General features: G+C 37.2%; 2 protein-coding genes across 2 annotated transcripts in view; one reads left to right on the forward strand and one right to left on the reverse strand.

Moving 5' to 3' along the window:
• The first annotated feature begins 3,230 nt into the window (after positions 1–3,230).
• On the forward strand, positions 3,231–16,927 carry LOC137401569 (phosphoglycerate kinase 1-like). The gene is made up of 11 exons (XM_068087997.1): positions 3,231–3,299; positions 3,413–3,463; positions 3,729–3,881; positions 4,184–4,328; positions 4,699–4,802; positions 6,083–6,202; positions 8,906–9,020; positions 11,960–12,139; positions 12,249–12,426; positions 14,134–14,232; positions 16,110–16,927. Exons 1-11 carry the CDS (start codon positions 3,235–3,237, stop codon positions 16,148–16,150), a joined length of 1,251 nt encoding a protein of 416 aa, XP_067944098.1. The 5' UTR covers positions 3,231–3,234; the 3' UTR covers positions 16,151–16,927.
• A 52-nt stretch (positions 16,928–16,979) lies between these two features.
• Positions 16,980–20,667, reverse strand: part of LOC137401568 (ribonucleoside-diphosphate reductase large subunit-like) — a 32,833-nt gene continuing 29,145 nt past the window's right edge. The window contains exons 16-19 of the mRNA XM_068087996.1: positions 20,180–20,275; positions 18,062–18,250; positions 17,371–17,457; positions 16,980–17,122 (exon numbers count right to left, since the gene is read on the reverse strand). Coding sequence (XP_067944097.1) covers positions 16,994–17,122; positions 17,371–17,457; positions 18,062–18,250; positions 20,180–20,275 — 501 coding nt within the window. The 3' untranslated portion in view covers positions 16,980–16,993. The remainder of the gene's footprint in view (positions 17,123–17,370; positions 17,458–18,061; positions 18,251–20,179; positions 20,276–20,667) is intronic.

Below are 20,667 nucleotides of genomic sequence, written 5' to 3' on the forward strand. Positions count from 1 at the left end.
CGACAGTAATCCTTTTGGATGCAATAAATATGGTAACTTACTTCCAACTTGTAGATCTCTAAATAAATGTGCATTGGGAATCCGAGAAATATCTCTACCAGTTGATATCTATTGCTGGCAATTAATCTGCGATGATATTGTGTAGTATGATGCGATGATATGATGATAATAGCACAGCCTGTGCCCTGCTGGGCAATTTGTTGGCAGTTTCAATCTTTCATTTCATTCTTAATTTGAAGACATATTTTTATCTTATAACTTTATCTAACAATGTTGAATAAAAGCTCATTGCACTCATTGATATGTTTTTTACAGTTTGCAGCAAAAACTGGCTTTTCACATGCAATAGAAGAGTTATGAGCGCAGATTCATTGTAAGCCAATTTAGAATAACTGTAAGGATTCTATCAAACAATATGCTACAAATCTGTAAATTTATAAGTTATATAATAATGATCTATCATATGCTACAGGTATATATATCCAAGAACAAGTGACATAAGCGAACCATACATATAATACATGAAGAAACAAAAATTAGCATTCTTGAAACAAAATTATTTGCATCATTTGCTCTGCTAGTTACATTCTGATTGTTGCTTTCAATGGAACAAGCATCTTCTGGCAATAATACCTTCCACAATGTTTTCTGAGCTCAACTCTCCTTCTGCACTGCAGAACTAGTCGATATTAGGTTCGAACAATATTTTTAGCTGAGCAAAGCTTTTGCGCATTGAATTTCGCTCAAATGCATTGCGTAAAAATTTGCTCGCTAATCCCAACTTTTAGTCTAAAACTAATTGTTCATATACCATCTAAATACAAACCATTTTTCACATACGTCGAAGTATAAAGACTGCATTAAACAAAGAACTACTATTAGCCTGACATAGTTATTAACTCATTATTATTTATTATATAATTATATTTAACTAGAAATTCCACTGTCATACAGCCCACGACCAAAGTGATATTGGAAAAAAGAAAGGATACTGATGGTTGAGAAATGCAATATTAGCAGTCAAATAGGATAACTGCAATAGTAGCTGTAATGTACTGGGTGTTATTATATACAACAAATAGCAATAATGAAAGGAAAAGATTATATGTTTATATCTCTCCTCCTGCAAAAAAAGAAATGCAATATTGGCCAATATTAGAAGTAAAATGCACTGACATTATTAGAATAACCAATATTATTTATATAGTAATAATAAAAAACCAATGCACAATTTTGTTTACATTTCAAAACGGCATAGCTAACAATATCACGAAGTTGAGATATTTATATAGATTTTTAGAAAGTCTGTACTGCGTAGTCATTGTTCTGTAGTCATCCAAACTTATAATTAATTATTGTAATAATCTCATAAGAAACGTTAAAAAATATCATCGTCATTTGCTTTACTTATACTGCGTTGGACATCAGTTAGAATGGGAAAGTATTCAAATGTGTCGGCAAATGAAAATGAAAAAATTGAAATCGGCAAAAAGGAAACGATTTCTGTACTCCTGTGTTAATTGCCAAAACCTTCGGCAATTTGACATTGCTATAGACTGGTGAAACGTACACGTTAATTTTTCGTGAAATGTGCAAGGCTTCATCGTTCTATTATCTGTCTCTCGGCGTTTCAATTTTCGGTCTTAACTTTTATTAAACCACGCTTATCAAGTGTTTTGTTGCGATTTTCGTTGAAATTAATCTGTCTATTTGTGTATAATCCGATCAGATGGGTAAGTTTTAAGATAATACCGACGGTTTACAAAGACTTGGTAACATAGTTAAATAGGTTTAAATGTGTTTTGTATTGTTATTATACTTTAACGACTTTACATAACGATGCTTAAATTTGTTGATGAAATTTCTTGACGAGGGTTCGTCTCATTGTTGATGAATAATTTTCGTAAGTTGTGTGCACATGCATTTATCATAAAAAACTCCCACACTTCACTCCGCTCGTTTGCTCGTGGGATTATTGATTAATTGTTAATAGTGTTGTGTTCATAGTTTTAACAAAAATACCAAAAAGCTTTGAAGTTGGAAAACATCAAAGATTTTGTGGATACTTGTACTGATCACTTGCTATTATCGGTTCTTAAAGATCAAAGAATGTCAAAATGGCAGTCAAATCGAGGTAGCGTTAAATTAAAGAGTGGTGTTATATTTTGCAACCCTTCTCCTCTAGTAGCGGTCGAATACAGGTGGTGTTCAAATAAAGGTGGCATTCAATTAGAGGTTTTACAGTATTTCATTCATTTGACTGCCAGAAAATTTTCCTAGAAGATTCTCCTAAAAACTTGAGTTGTGGAGTTAATGATAAGAAATGCAGGTGATGAGATGAGAAGTTTAGACTTTAACTATTATTAAATTAGACTTAAAAGTATTAAAGTATTAGATAGAGTATAAGTATTAGATATTTTTATGTTTATATATTTGTATTATTATTGCAACTTCCACTGCAGCTGCATATTGACTAATACTTTTGAAAGGTACCTGTCGTTTATTGGACTTTAATGTGAGATAATCACACTGGCTCTACTCCAAAAATGTAATTGTGTAAGATGTAATTTCCATCCGATCCTATGCCCAAGTAAACTTGGCTTCTTAGTTTCGCTTCGTTTTCCATACGTGTTTTTTCTGGTTTACGATGTACTCGGTAGAGGCTCAGTGTACAACAACCATCGTGATTTTTCAGTTACTTCCAAAACATCACATCTGTAAAAAGTGAAAAAACCAACTATTTGCTATACATATTTAATTTCTGTTTTTTTCGCTGAGTTCTACAAGTTTGGAGCCTCAAAATGGCTTCACTTCAAAAGTAGTTGTGTTATTCTAAGCGCTTTCACAGGCAATTCAAAGTGGTTAATATAGTCTAAGATCAGGGGACCTGCTTGTGCATACAAGGTTAGGCTTCAAAGTGATTAAAGATCTTATAAAGTATTGGCAATTACTGTTGGCCTTATTGGCTTATTGACTTTTTGGCATTTCTGGGTTTCTCTGGGTGGAATAAAATATTACGCAAGAGATATGTTCTAAGACTAGTATTTCTGTTGAAATATTGCTTACTCAAAAGTGAATGTCTTTCATTATCTAACATTTTATAGAAATGTTTATGACTGCTGTTTTATAATGAAACCATTTCTGCTGCTGAATTTTCTGCTGAGTTTCGTGCTTGCGTGTTCGTGAAGCTTGCTACGATGTTGTAACCAGTCAGATATGCTAAATTTTAGAAAGATGAGCTCGTTGAACAAGCTGAGTGTGGATGGGGTTGACCTCAAAGGTCAGCGAGTGCTGATGAGGTAGTATGACAAATGCTGACGTTTTGATGAATTTTACCGCACTTCGCTAAATTCGATAAGTTGTTCAAATAGTCTTTAATAGTCTAATACGGTAAACCCGCTTCTGGTTGTAGGGTTGATTTTAATGTTCCAATGAAAGGTACCAGCATCACTAACAATCAGAGGTTAGTTCTTCCGTTTCTTACTTCCTGTGTATCAATAGTCACTCTTTATTTTTGTTGGAGGCTGTTACTCTCATTAGGCTCTATTTTATTTTACATAATAAATGTTACATAAAATATATGCTATGTGCATATATTACATAATATATGCTCTTTTTTTTCTTCAATTTTTTCACATCTTTAGATGTTGCATTTGCTCTCATTATAGTCTCTTTCATATTGCTCATGTAATTCCAAGCCTGTGTTCATAAGAAAAGGTATTATGCAGGATAGCCGCAGCTGTGCCCACAATAACCTATGTTTTGGAGGCTGGAGCCAAGGCTGTGATTCTTATGAGCCATCTCGGCAGACCTGATGGTAGAGTGCAGGATAAGTTCTCCCTCAAACCTGTCGCTGTTGAACTAGGCGGTTTGCTAAACAAGTAGGTACCCCTTGTTGTTAACCTTGTAAAACATAAGTCTTTATCATCAACTCAACTGTATAAAATGGCACTATATGCGGACCTGGAATGTGTAACGCATAAAAAGGATTTAGCTTTTTGGGTCTTTGAAAGTTGGGTTCAGCTAAGAATCCAACCTTTGACCATGGGCTGGAGGCTTAAATTTAATTAGTCTTGACCGTGGCGCAATCTACATGTCTATATACTCTATATGAGTATACGGTAAGGTCTTTGAATCATCGTATAAAAGTTGATAGTATTTAATTTCAGTGTATATGTTCCAGAGAAGTGATAATGCTGCCTGACTGTGTCGGAGAGGAAGTAGTAACTGCATGCGCTGACCCTGCTGATGGTTCCGTGATACTGCTGGAAAACCTGCGGTTCCACCCAGAGGAGGAAGGCAGTTTCAAAGATGAGACTGGCAAAAAGGTATGACAAGAATCTCCATAGTCTTAGCGCAGCAATTTTTTAGCAGCAGCCTGAACTGAGCATGTGTGGTAGTTTGCGCTAAAAACTTGTGTGTCAATTATATTGGACTTATTTCCTGATGCCATTCAGGGTCACCAGTTTCACTGTAGGCTGGATCCTTCCTAACGTACTGCTAGTCTTCATAAATTTTGGTGGCTTAACAACTAGTTGTCTTCTTTTCCTACCTGCACAACTGGGAACCCATCTTCTGTCTCGTTTATGGGACATGTATTGTTAGTTTTGTAAGTTGAACTGTTACACAATTGGTAGAAGGCATATGGCTAGGACTGCCGAATGGCTGTCATTTATTGATCAAGTTTTTCTTGTTTAGGTCAAGTCAACTCCAGAAGCCATAGCGCAGTTCCGAGAATGTCTGACGAAACTAGGAGATGTCTATGTGAATGATGCTTTTGGCACGGCTCATAGAGCTCACAGGTAACAAGTCCATGGATATGCTGTTGGTATTGTGATGTGTAACAAGAATAAGCATCTTTAGTATTTATAACACAGTAAAATTTGTCTCTATGTAGAATATGTATTACAGTCACTAGTATTCATCTCTATGTAGAGTATATATAACACAGAAGTATTCATCTCTATGTAGAGTATATATAACACAGTAGTATTCATCTCTATGTAGAGTATACATAACACAGTAGTGTTCATCTCTATGTACAGTATATATAACACAGTAGTATTCATCACTATGTAGAGTAAATATAACACAGTAGTATTCATCTCTATGTAGAGTATATATAACACAGCAGTATTCATCACTATGTAGAGTATATATAACACAGTAGTATTCATCTCTATGTAGATTATATATAACACAGTAGTATTCATCTCTATGTAGAGTATATATAACACAGTAGTATTCATCTCTATGTAGAGTATATATAACACAGTAGTATTCATCTCTATGTAGAGTATATATAACACAGTAGTATTCATCTCTATGTAGAGTATATATAACACAGTAGTATTCATCTCTATGTAGAGTATATATAACACAGTAGTATTCATCTCTATGTAGAGTATATATAACACAGTAGTATTCATCACTATGTAGAGTATATATAACACAGTAGTATTCATCACTATGTAGAGTATATATAACACAGTAGTATTCATCACTATGTAGAGTATATATAACACAGCAGTATTCATCTTTATGTAGAGTATATATAACACAGTAGTATTCATCTCTATGTAGAGTATATATAACACAGTAGTATTCATCACTATGTAGAGTATATATAACACAGTAGTATTCATCACTACCTAGAGTATATATAACACAGTAGTATTCACCACTATGTAGAGTATATATAACACAGTAGTGTTCATCTCTATGTAGAGTATATATAACATAGTAGTATTCATCTCTCAGTGTGCGAATAGTGGTGGCGAATATGAAGTTTGCCATGAAATTTGGTTTAAAGACTTTCATAAGACAAATTTTTTTGTCAGCTGAAAATGTGTTATTTTGTTATCAGTGACAATAACAGTAATATATTCAGTATTATTGGTAATTTTAATTCCCTTCATGGTTTATGGTGCTGCTACCACTTGTGTAGCTCTGGTCACCCACTCTACAAACTTTACTGCGTAGTAATGCATAAGGTAGTCATAAACCACAGTAATACTTATATGGTATGAACGTCTTTGATATTTTACATAACTTAACTAACTTGACTATTTCTATGGTTAAGTTCTATGGTCGGGGTGGATCTCAAGCAAAAGGCTTCTGGATTCTTAATGAAGAAGGAGTTATCATACTTTGCTAAGGCCTTGGAGGAGCCTGAACGACCCTTCCTTGCCATCCTTGGAGGGTGAGATGACTCTGTCTTTTTGTTGCTGGTTTTACTCAATAGTTGTCTTCTTTTATATGTTTTTGTCCGGCTTCCTTGCAATGGTAACCTGTAGTTGCTCAAATAAATACCTGTGGTAACAATAGTAATAATAACAGTGATAACAACAACACTGACAATAACGGTAATGACAACACTAGTAATTATGGTAACTAGTACGAGAGATCATTGTGTATAAGTATCATGTATATGTATCAGTAAGTATCTACACAAGTTGCCCAGGCATTAGAATAATTACCTAATGAATATTAGTAACTTATCTGGAAAGCTAGATCTTTACTAAAATCTTTACTAAAGCAATGCCTGCGTTTTGGAAAGTGCTAGTTATTAACCCCAAGCAAGCAGCGTGAGTACCCTAACCAATGTAATGACTATTTGCGGGATGAATTCATGTATTTCGTGTAGTTTACTAAAACAATAACCACATTTGGGCCAACTTAACAATCGTTACGCGTAACAGTCAACAGTGTTAGTTATTAACTCCAAGCAAGCGCTTCAAGCGTGAGTATCTTAACCAATGTAATGACTATTTGCTCAATGACTCTATTTTATTCCGTGGTTAGTTCACCATCTCTAGATCTGGAGATCCTGAGATCAAATCCAGTGCTGTAAGGATTTTTCATTGTTGGGGTTTAGTTGCTATAGCTGGACACAGGGTTTAACAAAAAGACAAACACCAAGATTTATATATACAAACTAGAGGAATGCCCGGCTGTTGTCCAGGTAATAAAAAGTCTTTGCACTGAAAATTTATTTCCATATAACAGCAGTTACCTTTTTAACTTTAAATCTTCATATCAAGAGAAAAGTGTTCTATGCAGTTCAAATAAATTAAGAGAAAAAATCAAACACCTGTCAAGGTTTAAATATAAATGTGAAATAATTAGCAAGTAATGGCTAAATAAAGTCTGTTTTGCTACGATTACGACGAAAAGTTATTTGGCATTCAATTATATGATTTTAATTCATTTCAGTGTTGGCATCGTAAGACGAAAATATCATACAGAGTGGTATAGAAACCCATAGTAATTATCCAATGCCAACACCTCCTGGTGAAAATCATCAAAATTATATATACGTACTGGACATATTAAAAATTCGGAACAAAATAATATGGTAACCTTCGTAACCATAGCTACCTACAGTAACTTTAGTATATTTATTTATTGGTTATAATCTGCAAGAAAATGTAACATTACTTCATGCCATGTTCAGTACCGGGGAGTTCTTACCTCCGAGACAGACATATAACATAAACGTTGAATTTAAACTAAATGAATTTACCTAAACACATACTTAAAGCTAAGTTTTAGTATCTATTTTACTAAACTTCAACTTTATCATTAGCACTCATATGTTTTTGAATTCGTTTCTAGTATAACTTATAACGAATAATGCTGAACTGAAATAGCGAACATCGTATATCTCTTTCAGGGGTTGTATGAGGGATTTCAGCGGCTATCATATCAGCATTTTTTATTATTTTGCCGCAATCAGTACAATCAGTACACCGACTTGTCGCAATCAGTACAATCAGTACACTGCCTGCCAATTTTAATTTCTAAAGAACTTTTTGTTGATATCATATGGCAGAGAAAGTCGAAAGAAATTGTCCCCGAATGCTGAGGTTGAAAAATATTGTGTTCCATATACAAAGGTCAAAAAAATCTTATAACCAGGGCATCATGACTCAAGGACGCACTGTATTAGTTATTAATAAAACGAGCGCATTTGGCGTGTGAAATGGTAAAAAGGATATACAGCATATGATAAGAGCGATGGGTAGGATAAAAACGGCTCAGCCTTTTGTTTATGCTTGCTTGTTAGCAGACTTGCAATTGGAATGTCACAAGTTTTAATCTAGGACGAAGGGGATTTTGCATTGCTCAAACTTTATCGCTATAGCCGGACAAACAAATGACAGACAGACAAACATTGAGATTTATATATATTTATTATATAATGCAGCTCTTATTATATTAAAGATTTTCGTCTGTTCTCTGAATTTAGTAGTAGAATATTTGAAGTAAATATAATCAGATGTTTGTCAGCTCTATGGCTACAAGTTGGTTATTAGCCAATAGCAAGTGCTGTTAGTCCACCGCACAAACTAGTTTTTCTAATTTCTCATTTGTATTCGTAACTCACTGAAAGAATTTACAATTACTACCAAAAACAATTTTCATGTTGTACAGTTGTGAAATGAGTGTCTTTGGTTTGATGTAAAGCAGCAGATTTCTAAGCCATAAAGTTATGTTATTAAAGCTTGCAGCAGGTTTCAACCTTTTGTTTGTAACCATCATCATTTTGTAACTTGGGAGATTAACTCCAATAGGAGTTATGTTCTCAACGTGTAAAACTCGAAGTCTGCCATTCTATCACAGCATCCTATTTGTTTCTTGTTCCCTATTAAGAAGTCTTAGTTGTTCCTTGTTCTTGGTCAGTCTTAAAGACATCCAACTTGAGTATAATCAGCATTGAGTTGCTGTGAGAAGATACACAGTATCTGTTATCCAGTTGATTTTTAGTCAACTCTTGTATAAGCAGCAAAGTTGTTATTTAAAGTTGGTGAGAGTAGTTTTGTGATTGTTATTAATCTGTTAATCGCTTTTAATGTTGTATGATGAAGCTTGTGAATGGCACTCAATAGAGTTGTATTTTCAGTGCCAAAGTCAAAGACAAGATTCAATTGATAGAGAGCATGTTAGATAAGGTGAATGAGATGATCATAGGAGGGGGCATGGCTTTTACATTCCTCAAAGTCCTGCAAGGCATGAAGGTGAGATCACAGTTTAGATCTGACTTGCCTTATGCTTTCAAAGTCTACTCGGGGGTCAAATATGGTTTCCAAATCTTCCAGGAAAGCTTGTGTTTTTGTGCAAGTCCGAGCATATCGGCTTTTAAACAAAATCACGAAAGCAACTGCCGTACACACTTTGGGTAGCAAACACCAGCGAAGCTTGACCATGGGACCTGTTAAAAACATTTTATAATAAATTGCTGTGTGGTTCACTTTTGTTTTCTGCATGGTTCATGTCTTATTTTATGTTTCTGCATTGTCTTCATTTTTTTGGGTCAGCCTTCAGCTGTACAACCGTGAAAAGCTCCGAGTACTATCAATTAAGGAAAACAACATGTCATAAAAAAACTATCTACATTAAAAGAGAAATAATCATAAAACAATATGCGAATAGGATTTATGACATCACTAATTGGTATAGGAGTTGTGACACTACAGATTAGTACAGGAGTTGTGCCACCACAGATTAGTATAGAAGTTATGACATCACGGATTGGTGTAGGAGTTGTGGCAACACAGGCGAATGCAGGGCTGTATTCCCTGGGGCGGCTCAGCCGCCCTAGGGAATACAGCCCTGCATTATTGCCCTGGTTATTGGTGACATCATTAAACATTAAATTTAGATTCTTGCCCACTTCATTAATAAAGCAAAACAGTCAAACATGTTAGACCGTGCCAACGATGAATCATGAGCATAAGTTGGATGTGGCTGATAGTGATGACACATCCATCCACACACCAATGATCTTACACTTATGAACCATAAACAATATCTTTATGTAGATTTTGATGCTTACAATTGATTGCATTTATGCATGCTTTGAGGGTTGTTCATGCTTAAAAAGTTCAGAGCTTCGGGGCACTGCCCTGAAGCCCGTTGGGGGCTTATACTGCCCCCAAACCCCCAGGTGTTCATAACTAGTCGCCTAACATTTGCAGTCCTATCTACATTAAAAAAACTATCTACATTAAAAGAGAAATAATCATAAAACAATATGCGAATAGGATTTATGACATCACTAATTGGTATAGGAGTTGTGACACTACAGATTAGTACAGGAGTTGTGCCACCACAGATTAGTATAGAAGTTATGACATCACGGATTGGTGTAGGAGTTGTGGCAACACAGGCGAATGCAGGGCTGTATTCCCTGGGGCGGCTCAGCCGCCCTAGGGAATACAGCCCTATATACGGCATACAGCCCTATATACAGCCCCAAATACTAAAAAAGTTGGGGCACCCCAACTTTTTTAGTGATTTTTGGCGGCCAAGTACTAAAAATTGCAGTCTAAGTTCATTCGCTTAGATTTCCAAGTTGGAAATTCCAAGTGAATGAATTTTTGTTGGAACTTCTAACTTGGAAATTCCATTAACTTGAAAATTTCCAACTTGGAAATTCCAACAGTTTCCAACCGTTGTTGGAAATTCCGACTAATTTACTAAGAACTAGCGTTCTATATTGTCTCCGTGGTGATCTTGTCAAATGAGTGATCTTGTGAGACTTTGTTTAGACTTGGAAACTGAACTCTATTGCTTTTTGTGGTGGTGGGAAGAAAACTCTCAAACTTGCATTTTCCTTATCATATAAAGCTTGTGCGATTGCAAACTGCTTCAAAAAGCCCTTTTGTTGGGAGATATAGAGCTTTTAGCTGTTTAGATGAACATTGACTACACTACAATGAATAAACAAAAGAAATTAACTGCATTCTTCTCCAGGTAAGCATTTTTCTGTAGTAACTAGGTGTTTTGGTTGATTCTGCCATTAAAAACAAACAGGCTGATTATGAGCAATACACTCTGATCAATCTTAATCAATCAATGACTCTCAAAATCATCAATCAAACTATACCAATGAATATTCTCGCTGGATAAGATGTTAATCTCAATGGAGAGTACAGTGATGGTTATTGGTGACATCATTAAACATTAAATTTAGATTCTTGCCCACTTCATTAATAAAGCAAAACAGTCAAACATGTTAGACCGTGCCAACGATGAATCATGAGCATAAGTTGGATGTGGCTGATAGTGATGACACATCCATCCACACACCAATGATCTTACACTTATGAACCATAAACAATATCTTTATGTAGATTTTGATGCTTACAATTGATTGCATTTATGCATGCTTTGAGGGTTGTTCATGCTTAAAAAGTTCAGAGCTTCGGGGCACTGCCCTGAAGCCCGTTGGGGGCTTATACTGCCCCCAAACCCCCAGGTGTTCATAACTAGTCGCCTAACATTTGCAGTCCCAACTTCCAACCAGGGAATTCAGGCTTGGGTGAATGTAGTAGTGGGTGACACCTCAAATTGGTGTAGAAGTCACGACTCCAAAAATCGGTGTTTGAATTTCGATACCTTGGAGGTGTAAGGTTTTTGACACGACCAGTTTGCTAAGGAGTTATGTTACCACTTAGCTAGCAGAGAAGTTATGGACACTTTGGTTTAAGAGTCATGAGCTTTCTCTATGTATCTAACTTGTCTTGTAATAGACTGCTAATATAGTCAACTTTTGACTGAGGATGTTTATCTTCATTGGTCAAACATGACAGTGGGGGAATAGAGATAGTAATATGTATATTTGTGAATGTGGTATAATTAATAGTCGTGAGTTGTCTGCTCTAGCATTACTAGATTTCGAGAGTTGGGGCTTCAGGATGGGTGTTGTATTGACACTGCTGAGCCAGCCAAGTAGTGTCTCAATTTTCGCCTTAAAATCATCACAAATATTGCTACAACAAGGAAAGACAGCTAAGCGGAGAGCTCTTTGTTTTTCACGGTAGTAAACACATATTGGTGTTTTAGTTAACCAAGCTCGATAGTTTCATAGAAAAGTGAAAGCCTAATCCACATTTGAGTTCTGCTGCTTTTCGAGATCTCATGTGGCAACTGTGTCCACTTTGTATAAAACCAGATTGGAGCCTCTCTGTTTGATGAGGAGGGAGCAGAAACCGTCCCCAACTTGATGGCGAAAGCAGAGAAAAAAGGAGTGAAAATACATCTTCCTGTGGACGTTGTAACAGCTGACAAGTTTGCTGAAGACGCTGCTACTGGCTACACGACTGTCGCTGACGGGATTCCTGAGGGGTGGATGGTTAGTGCTACCCCCGGGGGTGTAGATTATCTGGAGAGATCTATTATATTGTAATTAGTGATTTCCGTGTGCTTACAGTGAATTGCTACAACGATTCCATATTCTGTAGGGACTTGACACTGGGAAGGAATCAGCAAAGCTTTTCTCAGTGGTTGTAAACAGGGCTAAACTGATTGTGTGGAATGGACCCCTTGGAGTGTTTGAATTTGACAACTTTTCTGGTGGAACCAAGGCTCTCATGGATGACGTTGTCAAAGCCACACAGCAGGGCGTGACCACCATCATTGGTGGGTGGACATACTCTGTTTTTCTAGAGCCAATCATGTAATGGTTTTTTCTTGAAGCCCCATTTTAACTAAATTAATTGACCAATAGACAAGCTAAAACAAACCACAGATGGTCGAGAATGTCAGTTATAAAATATTTGAGGCAGCTTCCTTTAGGTGTGGCCACACATGGCGAAAAATTGTGTCTTTGTATAGCCAATGTGTTGACAACAACATATCACAAGGCATCATCGATGGGTGAATTTAAAAGGAACATGCTGGTCTATGCTGGTAGAGATAAAACCAGCACATCCGTGAGTGGCTGACACAGTTAATTATAATAATCTCAGTGCTATTTTATTCATTTCCAGTGTGCTGTTACTTTTCGAATATATGCACCTCTCGATGCAAGTCTGGTCAGATATTACTAGTCCCACCTCAGTTTTGGACCATAATCTGTTCCAGAATCTGAAACCGTTCCTATTATATTTAATGCAACTAATTCACTGCGTATCCTAGTTTAGTAAACAACTTTTTAAAGCAATATTTTACTCTTTTACACCATAAACTGTATACAGATGCAATAACAGACGATAAATATAATAGTGATTCTATCAGAGCAAATCTATTAAACAACTAGACTAGGTTGGGGAATGTACTGTACTGCTGTGTCCGTAGCAACTCGTACCTCATAGCAACTCGTACCTCATAGCAACTCGTACTCGTAGCCTCATTTGCTTATAGTCTTGGGTGTGATAATTAAACAATTTTAGAAATAGACTGTTTTGTTTTAATAAGTTTTTTTTATAAAGTAAAAGTTTTATTTTTATCAATTCTAACGTAAACATTGAAGTAGTGAAGGCTTGCCTACACCAAGGTTATAATCTAGAACGAGTTTTAATAAAGGTGTACAGTAACAAGCATGATCCTAGCAAACATCGTGTGAAATAAAAACAGCACAGCAGAAACATTTATTGACTTCTATTTTTACCAATTGTAACATAAAAGAATTAAATTACATTATGGTATTGAAGGCTTGCCTACGCTACAAGGCAACGGAATATTTGAAAACAAAATTATGTTGAAAAATACGGTTATGTGTTGTGTCAAAAATAGTGTAAAAAAACATGGCGCACCCAAAACATTTCTTGTTCTTACCAATTACAGTAGTAACTAGGAGGGAGTTTGATTCTTGGAAGGGGAATCCTTTTCCATTATAACTTTGGGTAACTGGACTAGATGCGTCGAGCCACTCGGCTTCTTTCGGTTTGGTTGAGAACAGAATTTTTGGTTGAAGTCTGCGGTGTAAAAATCTGAAATTTTCTGTTTGAGATCAGAGACATTTGAAGGCTGGTGTATGATTGTATTTGCACCATATACAGGGCGGCGTATCCGCTGCCCATTCGGCGTTACGTTTTACCTTTGCTTAGTGCAGCAGACAGTTGTAGAGGCAGCCACTTTCAGCTCTGAGTTAACTACAGAGCTGTTATGTTAGAGATATACATAGTAGCTGTGTCATCTATTTATGGTAATCTTTCTAGTGATATGTCACTAGTCGCGCATAAGTTCCATCAGCATTCATAAGGGCTTTTTACATCTTCTCAAAAGGTCGACAGCTGAGAATGAATGCAAGGAGTTGTCAGCACGCTTCATAACATAGACACTACTGACACTAATAGAAGGTACTTTTGTTTCTTTGTATTTACCACCACCTTTCTATTGACAAAGGGGGTGGAGATACCGCTACTGCCGCTGCCAAGTATGGCACCGAGGACAAGGTGAGTCACGTGAGCACGGGAGGAGGAGCCAGCCTTGAACTCCTTGAAGGTATGACATCAGCCATCTACTAGCCTTGTGAATGGTTGGGCTGTCTCACCAGTTTATTAATTTACTCTGCTACAGCCAATAGGAGCTAGCCGAAGTTATCTCAAATCTGAGGGCAAACATTTGATAGTATCTCAAACCTTTCGATACTATCAAATGTTACTTACGCTCATCGCTTCTCGCTCATCGCTTCTCGGTGTTTAACAAGTTTCTCCTTGTACACACTATTCATTACTAGTACTCTGGCAGTCTCTGACAGAGAGTAAGAATTCGCGCAACTATTCTAATACATGTACGTAGAAAGGTGGATGATTAGCCCTGGTGCAAGAGTGTCAGGCTACCAAGCGGAATGTTACGAGTTCGAATCCTGTAAACTGCAATCGTTTTTCCAAAATCCTATTGTTGCTCCAGCCAAGATGGGCATGGCTCTTATTATATTAAAGATTGCTCTTAATGTTGAAATAAAGAAAGGCTTGCAGCCTGGAATAAAATAAACTTATAAAAAACAGAAGCATGTTGAAAATATAGAGACTTAAAGATGAACTTGCACAAGTCTTAGTAGATTTTATCAGAAGGTATTTTTCCACCATTCGTGATTGTTTTTAATGTTTGAGGTTATCTGGCTGCCAAGATGTTTCATGATTAAAATCAATAAAACTTTTGCCTTTAAAACACTCAGAAGAAAAATACGTGTGACATTTTGCACGTGTTTTTCTTCTGAGGGTTTCAGACACAATCAAGTGGCTATTTGCAAGTTGATTGCGACATCACTTGTTGCTATTGCGCTATAGATGATATCTGGATATTACAAAGTAAGTTGCAGCGTTACGCATTGCTATTTTGTCAACCTCTTTGCAACTATAGACGTCATAATTGCACTTTCATTTGATCTGAGCGTTTTAATCGTGATCAAGTTTTATCAATTTTAACCTTGAAACATCCTGGCAGTCAGATCACCTCAAACATCAAAACAACTGCAAGTGATAGAGAAATACCGATACGTTCTGCTAAAACCTACTGCAATTTTGTGCAAGTTCATTGTTAAGAACATCACCTAAAATCAGAGGCTATAGTAGCAGTTCTACTGCCCAAGGTCATGTAATGGGAGTCTTTACTGTAATAGAGGCTAATACAGTGCGTGAGTAACATGTGTGTCCAACTAATGGAGCATAGGAAATTATAGATGTCTAAACCAGTAATTCAAGCTAGGTCTCATAACAACTCTCTTCCCCTTAGCAACTAGCTTTAACAGACATGAAAGCAGGTGGTACACTATCACAGTGGGTGGTACGCTATCATAGCGTGTGGTACACTATCATAGCGGGTCGTACAGGTACACTATGATAGCGGGTCGTACAGGTACACTATGATAGCGGGTCATACAGGTACGCTATCATAGCGGGTCGTACAGGTACGCTATGATAGCGGGTCGTACCGGTACACTATGATAGCGGGTCGTACAGGTACACTATCATAGTGAATGGTGCACTATCACAGTGGGTGGTACGCTATCATAGCGTGTGGTACACTATGATAGCGGGTCGTACAGGTACACTATGATAGCGGGTCGTACAGGTACACTATGATAGCGGGTCATACAGGTACGCTATCATAGCGGGTCGTACAGGTACGCTATGATAGCGGGTCGTACCGGTACACTATGATAGCGGGTCGTACAGGTACACTATCATAGTGAATGGTGCACTATCACAGTGGGTGGTACGCTATCATAGCGTGTGGTACAGGTACACTATCATAGCGAGTCATACAGGTACACTATCATAGCGGGTCGTACAGGTACACTATCATAGCGGGTCGTACAGGTACACTATCACAGTGGAACTCTTGACAAATGACTAAAACATGATTGTATTTTGCAGGCAAGGTGCTGCCAGGAGTGGTTGCGCTGTCCGATGCCTAACATCTCCACCACCTAATGTAATGACCTATTGACCTACGCTGTACTACATATAAACGGGGTGACTTAGGACCTAGCAGTGCTGCCATTAGAGGTTTATCGTTTGAGAGAAAAATGAGTGTCGGCATTATTATATTAGTAACAGTTGCTAAACTCTTTATCGATAGTAGCAACACCTTAGCTAAACAGGAAGTGTGTTGTGGGTTGGTGTAAGGAGCAGACAATTGCTACACAATTTCGTGTTAACCTTCCTCCTACAACGGATTAATCTGGAGAGGAATATACAGGAAGAACCAACTGCTCAGTTTGTCACCCTCTAAGAACTGCCTGTCACCCCAAATGTCTATACATGAGAAAGACAGGTAGATACTAGTTTGTCAACAACTGGAAGGACGAGGTTGGGCTGTGCAGAAAATGTGGGTTCAAGACCCAAACACACCTCATCTATCTACCTTATTTTTGATGATGAACCTTGTTTTTTTCTGGAGTATGTTTATTAAATATTGAGGTAAAAATTAAATATATGGACAAACAAAAATATATACAATGTGTCACTGATAAAATAATTGCTATAAACTAGTGTTTGCAAGCAAAGGTCCAAGGGTAATGTAAGGTACCAAAATAAGATGTGAGAAAACAATGAGATACAAGAGGTGATATAGCAGATAGTGTTACTATATACATGTATCCACAACTGCTTGATCATGTGCTCTGTGTATGTGGAGTCTGTAAGCTATGTGATGTAAACCTTTCCAATGTGTATAAATAATGTCAAAGACGAGTTTACAGATCTATCAATACATAAAATGCTTGTTTCTAACCATACAAAGGTGCATGATGAAAGGTTTATCCACTGCACATGAGGCAAGCCTCTTTATTCTCTATACTGCATGCAAGAACTGCCTCATTGTGCTCTCTCTCTTCCTGCTCCTTTCTCTGGGCTTCTGCGGGCGCTTCTTTGGTCTCCTCCGTCTTCTGCAAAGGTTTCAGTCAGAAAAATTAAATTAATTCAGATATATTTATGAAATATACCCATTTAGTGCTACAGCGACGATAGTAATCAGCCTTCGCTTGTAACTCGCAAAAAAGCGATCACAAATAAATGGCAGGTAAAGCAGGTGCTACAGCGGACGATAGTAACCAGCCTGTGCTTGTAACTGGCAAAGAAAGTAATCACAAATAAATGGCAGGTAAAGCAGGTGATGCAGAACAATGAGACCCACTTTTTTAAGTTTGCTCTTGTCTACTGTAAACTGGATAGCCTGTGCAGCACCCTTGGTCCTGAGATAGTACATGCCTGTTTTGAGACCCTAAAAAACCACTCATCCACATGAAAGCCAAGCACTGTCAATTATGTGCAACCAGGTTAGTACAACATGTACTCCATTCTACTAGCTACTGTACACCTAACCACTCGTTGGTGTACAGAGTTTGTATATCTAGCTGATGCTCACTGTACAGAGCTTGCACTCCTAACTAGTGTACAGCACTTGTACTCCTAATGACTAGTATACAGAGCTTGTAATCCTAACTAGTGTACAGAGCTTGTACTCCTAATGACTAGTATACAGAGCTTGTAATCCTAACTAGTGTACAGAGCTTGTAATCCTAACTAGTGTACAGAGTTTGTACACCTAATTACTTGTTGGTGTACAGAGTTTGCACTTCTAGCTGATGCTCACTGTACAGAGCTTGTACTCCTAACTAGTGTACAGAGCTTGTACACCTAACTATCGGCTGGTGTACAGAGCTTGTACTCCTAATGACTAGTATACAGAGCTTGTACTCATAACCACTGACTAGCATACAGAACATCTACTAAAGCTATTGACAAGCGTACAAAGTATATATTCCTAGCTACTGAGTGTATTGGGCATATACTACTGGCTACTGTACAGAGTATATACTATTTACCTGCTTCCATCCATAGAAATGCATGCTGGATATCTTGGAGAATGACGGATTAGCCATGTGAATATTCAGGCTCTGACTCTGGTCTATGAAGGCTCCTCGATCAGCAGCCATGTTGATAACCTGCTTCTGGGAGATTTCCCATGTTGTCTTGTAGAGGTCCTTAATGTGCTGTGGAATGCTGTCACACGCCTAACCAAAATAATAAGCACTTCTCAGCCTTCCTCCCTTGAGAAATTTACTGTACAGTCAATGAATACCAAATCACTGAGCACATTTTCACATTTTGCAACACGTCATTGAGAAGAGTAAAATAGGGTGTTGTTTTTAAATTTATGGTTGTGAACATAGCTGTAGAAACTACCAACTGAAATGCTGCCATATTGACACAAAGTAACCCAATGAATACAACCAAGTTCTGGTCATTGTGGCATGACAATAACCAGAATTAATGACCTCATTACGTAATAATGATTACCCCATTACCTTAACCGACAATTTATAAGCCACACCCAAACTTTTAGTTTCACAATTGCAGCTTTATACGCTAGAATTTCGTTACTTGCTGATACAAATATGTATCAGCAACTTATAGTAATACCGTACTTTTCGGACTATAAACCGCACCCCTATATTAGCCGCATCTGCTTTATTTTTCAAAAACCGATAATAAAACAATATATAGGCCGCACCTTTGTATAGGCCGCAGAACTCAGGACGGTGCATTTTAAGACGGCGGCAACTTTGCTGCTTAAAACGGAACAGTGTCTAACAGCACTGTTTCGTATTAACTGACGCTTTTTAACCTAGTGCCTAACGGAACAGTACCGTTAGGCATTGTTTCGTTTTTTTTTCACTGCTAGAGGCGCACTAACCGGAGATTCTGGTTAATGCGCCCTAGCGGTCAAAGAAAAAGCCACAGAATAGCCGCACCCTTACATAAGCCACATGGCTCAAATCATCAGAAAAAAGTAGCGGCTAATAGTCCAAAAAGTACGGTATATACCGGTAGTCATACCTCGATATACAACCTTAATGCATTCTGGGAATGAGTTATCATATCTCAAATCAATATTTCATATATAAAATGACTAAATACAAGTTAATCCATTACCACAGTTTGAAAAACAGGATATTACAAAGGGCAAAAATGGGTTTTTAATTGTTCTAATTCCTCACAAAGTAACAAATCTAGTGGTTATCATCTGCAATAAAATATAACATTTTTATGCACTGTATGGAGTTGTCTAACCTTCGAGACAAATGGTGTCACTTTTGTGACACCGCGTGGCCTAACATAAACTTTGAATTTAACTTAAATGAATTTAGCTTACTTTACACTCAAGCTTTAATCTTACGTTATACCAAACTTAATTCTAATCTTTTTTGAGTTTTTTACCTTACTTCTTTCTAAGCTACTGATATTTTATTCAATTAAATTTGACCTTCAAGTTTTTCTGCTTTGGCTACAATGGCTATTATCAGCGACGCATCATCTGCTGACACCAAAAACTTGGTTTAATGATTGTGACCGGTGAACGCTCACACAAAGCGTGACAAAAACTGGTTGCATGAATACGCTGTCTACATGAATACGCTGTCTACATGTCACACATGAATACGCTGTCTACATGTCACACATGAATACGATGTCTACATGTCACACATGAATATGCTGTCTACATGTCACACATGAATACGCTGTCTACATGTCACACATGAATACGCTGTCTACATGTCACACATGAACACGCTGTCTACATGAATACGCTGTCTACATGTCACACATGTCACTACATGTCACACATGTGATGGTATTTTTACCTTACTTTTTGACTAGCTTTCACCTTTAGCCATTATTTATAAAACGTTATCAAATCGATCCGGCATCCGCAAACTCAGCCACCTAGCTGCCGCATCGAGAGATGTCTCATATCTCAAGGCACAAACTTGCTCTGAGATTTTTCGTATTTCAAATTTCTCGTATGTTGAGGACCTGGTATGTCTGTGTAACATTTTCACTTGTAAGCAGCCCCACGTCTGAACATACACCAACAGACATTTGCCCAGATATCTACCGTGTAACTAAGAATCTCTTACAGCCATTGAGTAGATACTCACCTGAATAGAACCTCCAAGGGAAATTATCTCATTCTTCATTTCGTCATTCCACAGGCCTAATTCTGTGAGGTCATGCAGCAGATGGTGATTGACAACCTGCAAAAGGTGGCTGATACTGAAAATATCCAGACTAGTGAACTAGGTTGAAAAAGCAATGGGTTGTCTTCTCTCTAGAGCCTCACAACTTTTTTTAACAGCAGTCTTGCCCAAACTAGTTTTGTGTCGTGAATGCGAATGCATAACAATAACCATATGGTCCAACCTTGACAGATAAAATTAATGAGCGAGAGAATTTTTTGGTATTTTTGTAATTGGTTCCACTTCTGCAAAAGCTTCCCATAAATATTTACGTAAGACGTAAAATAAATGTATTACATAAAACTAAGAAACTAAATACAAAAGATTAAATTACGTATAAGAAGCTAAACTACTATAATAACTACTAAAGAACTATAATAACAATAATAACTACTAAAGAACTATAATAA

This window comes from Watersipora subatra, chromosome 8 (genome assembly GCF_963576615.1).
Source record: "Watersipora subatra chromosome 8, tzWatSuba1.1, whole genome shotgun sequence".
Classification (NCBI taxonomy): Eukaryota; Metazoa; Bryozoa; class Gymnolaemata; order Cheilostomatida; family Watersiporidae; genus Watersipora; species Watersipora subatra.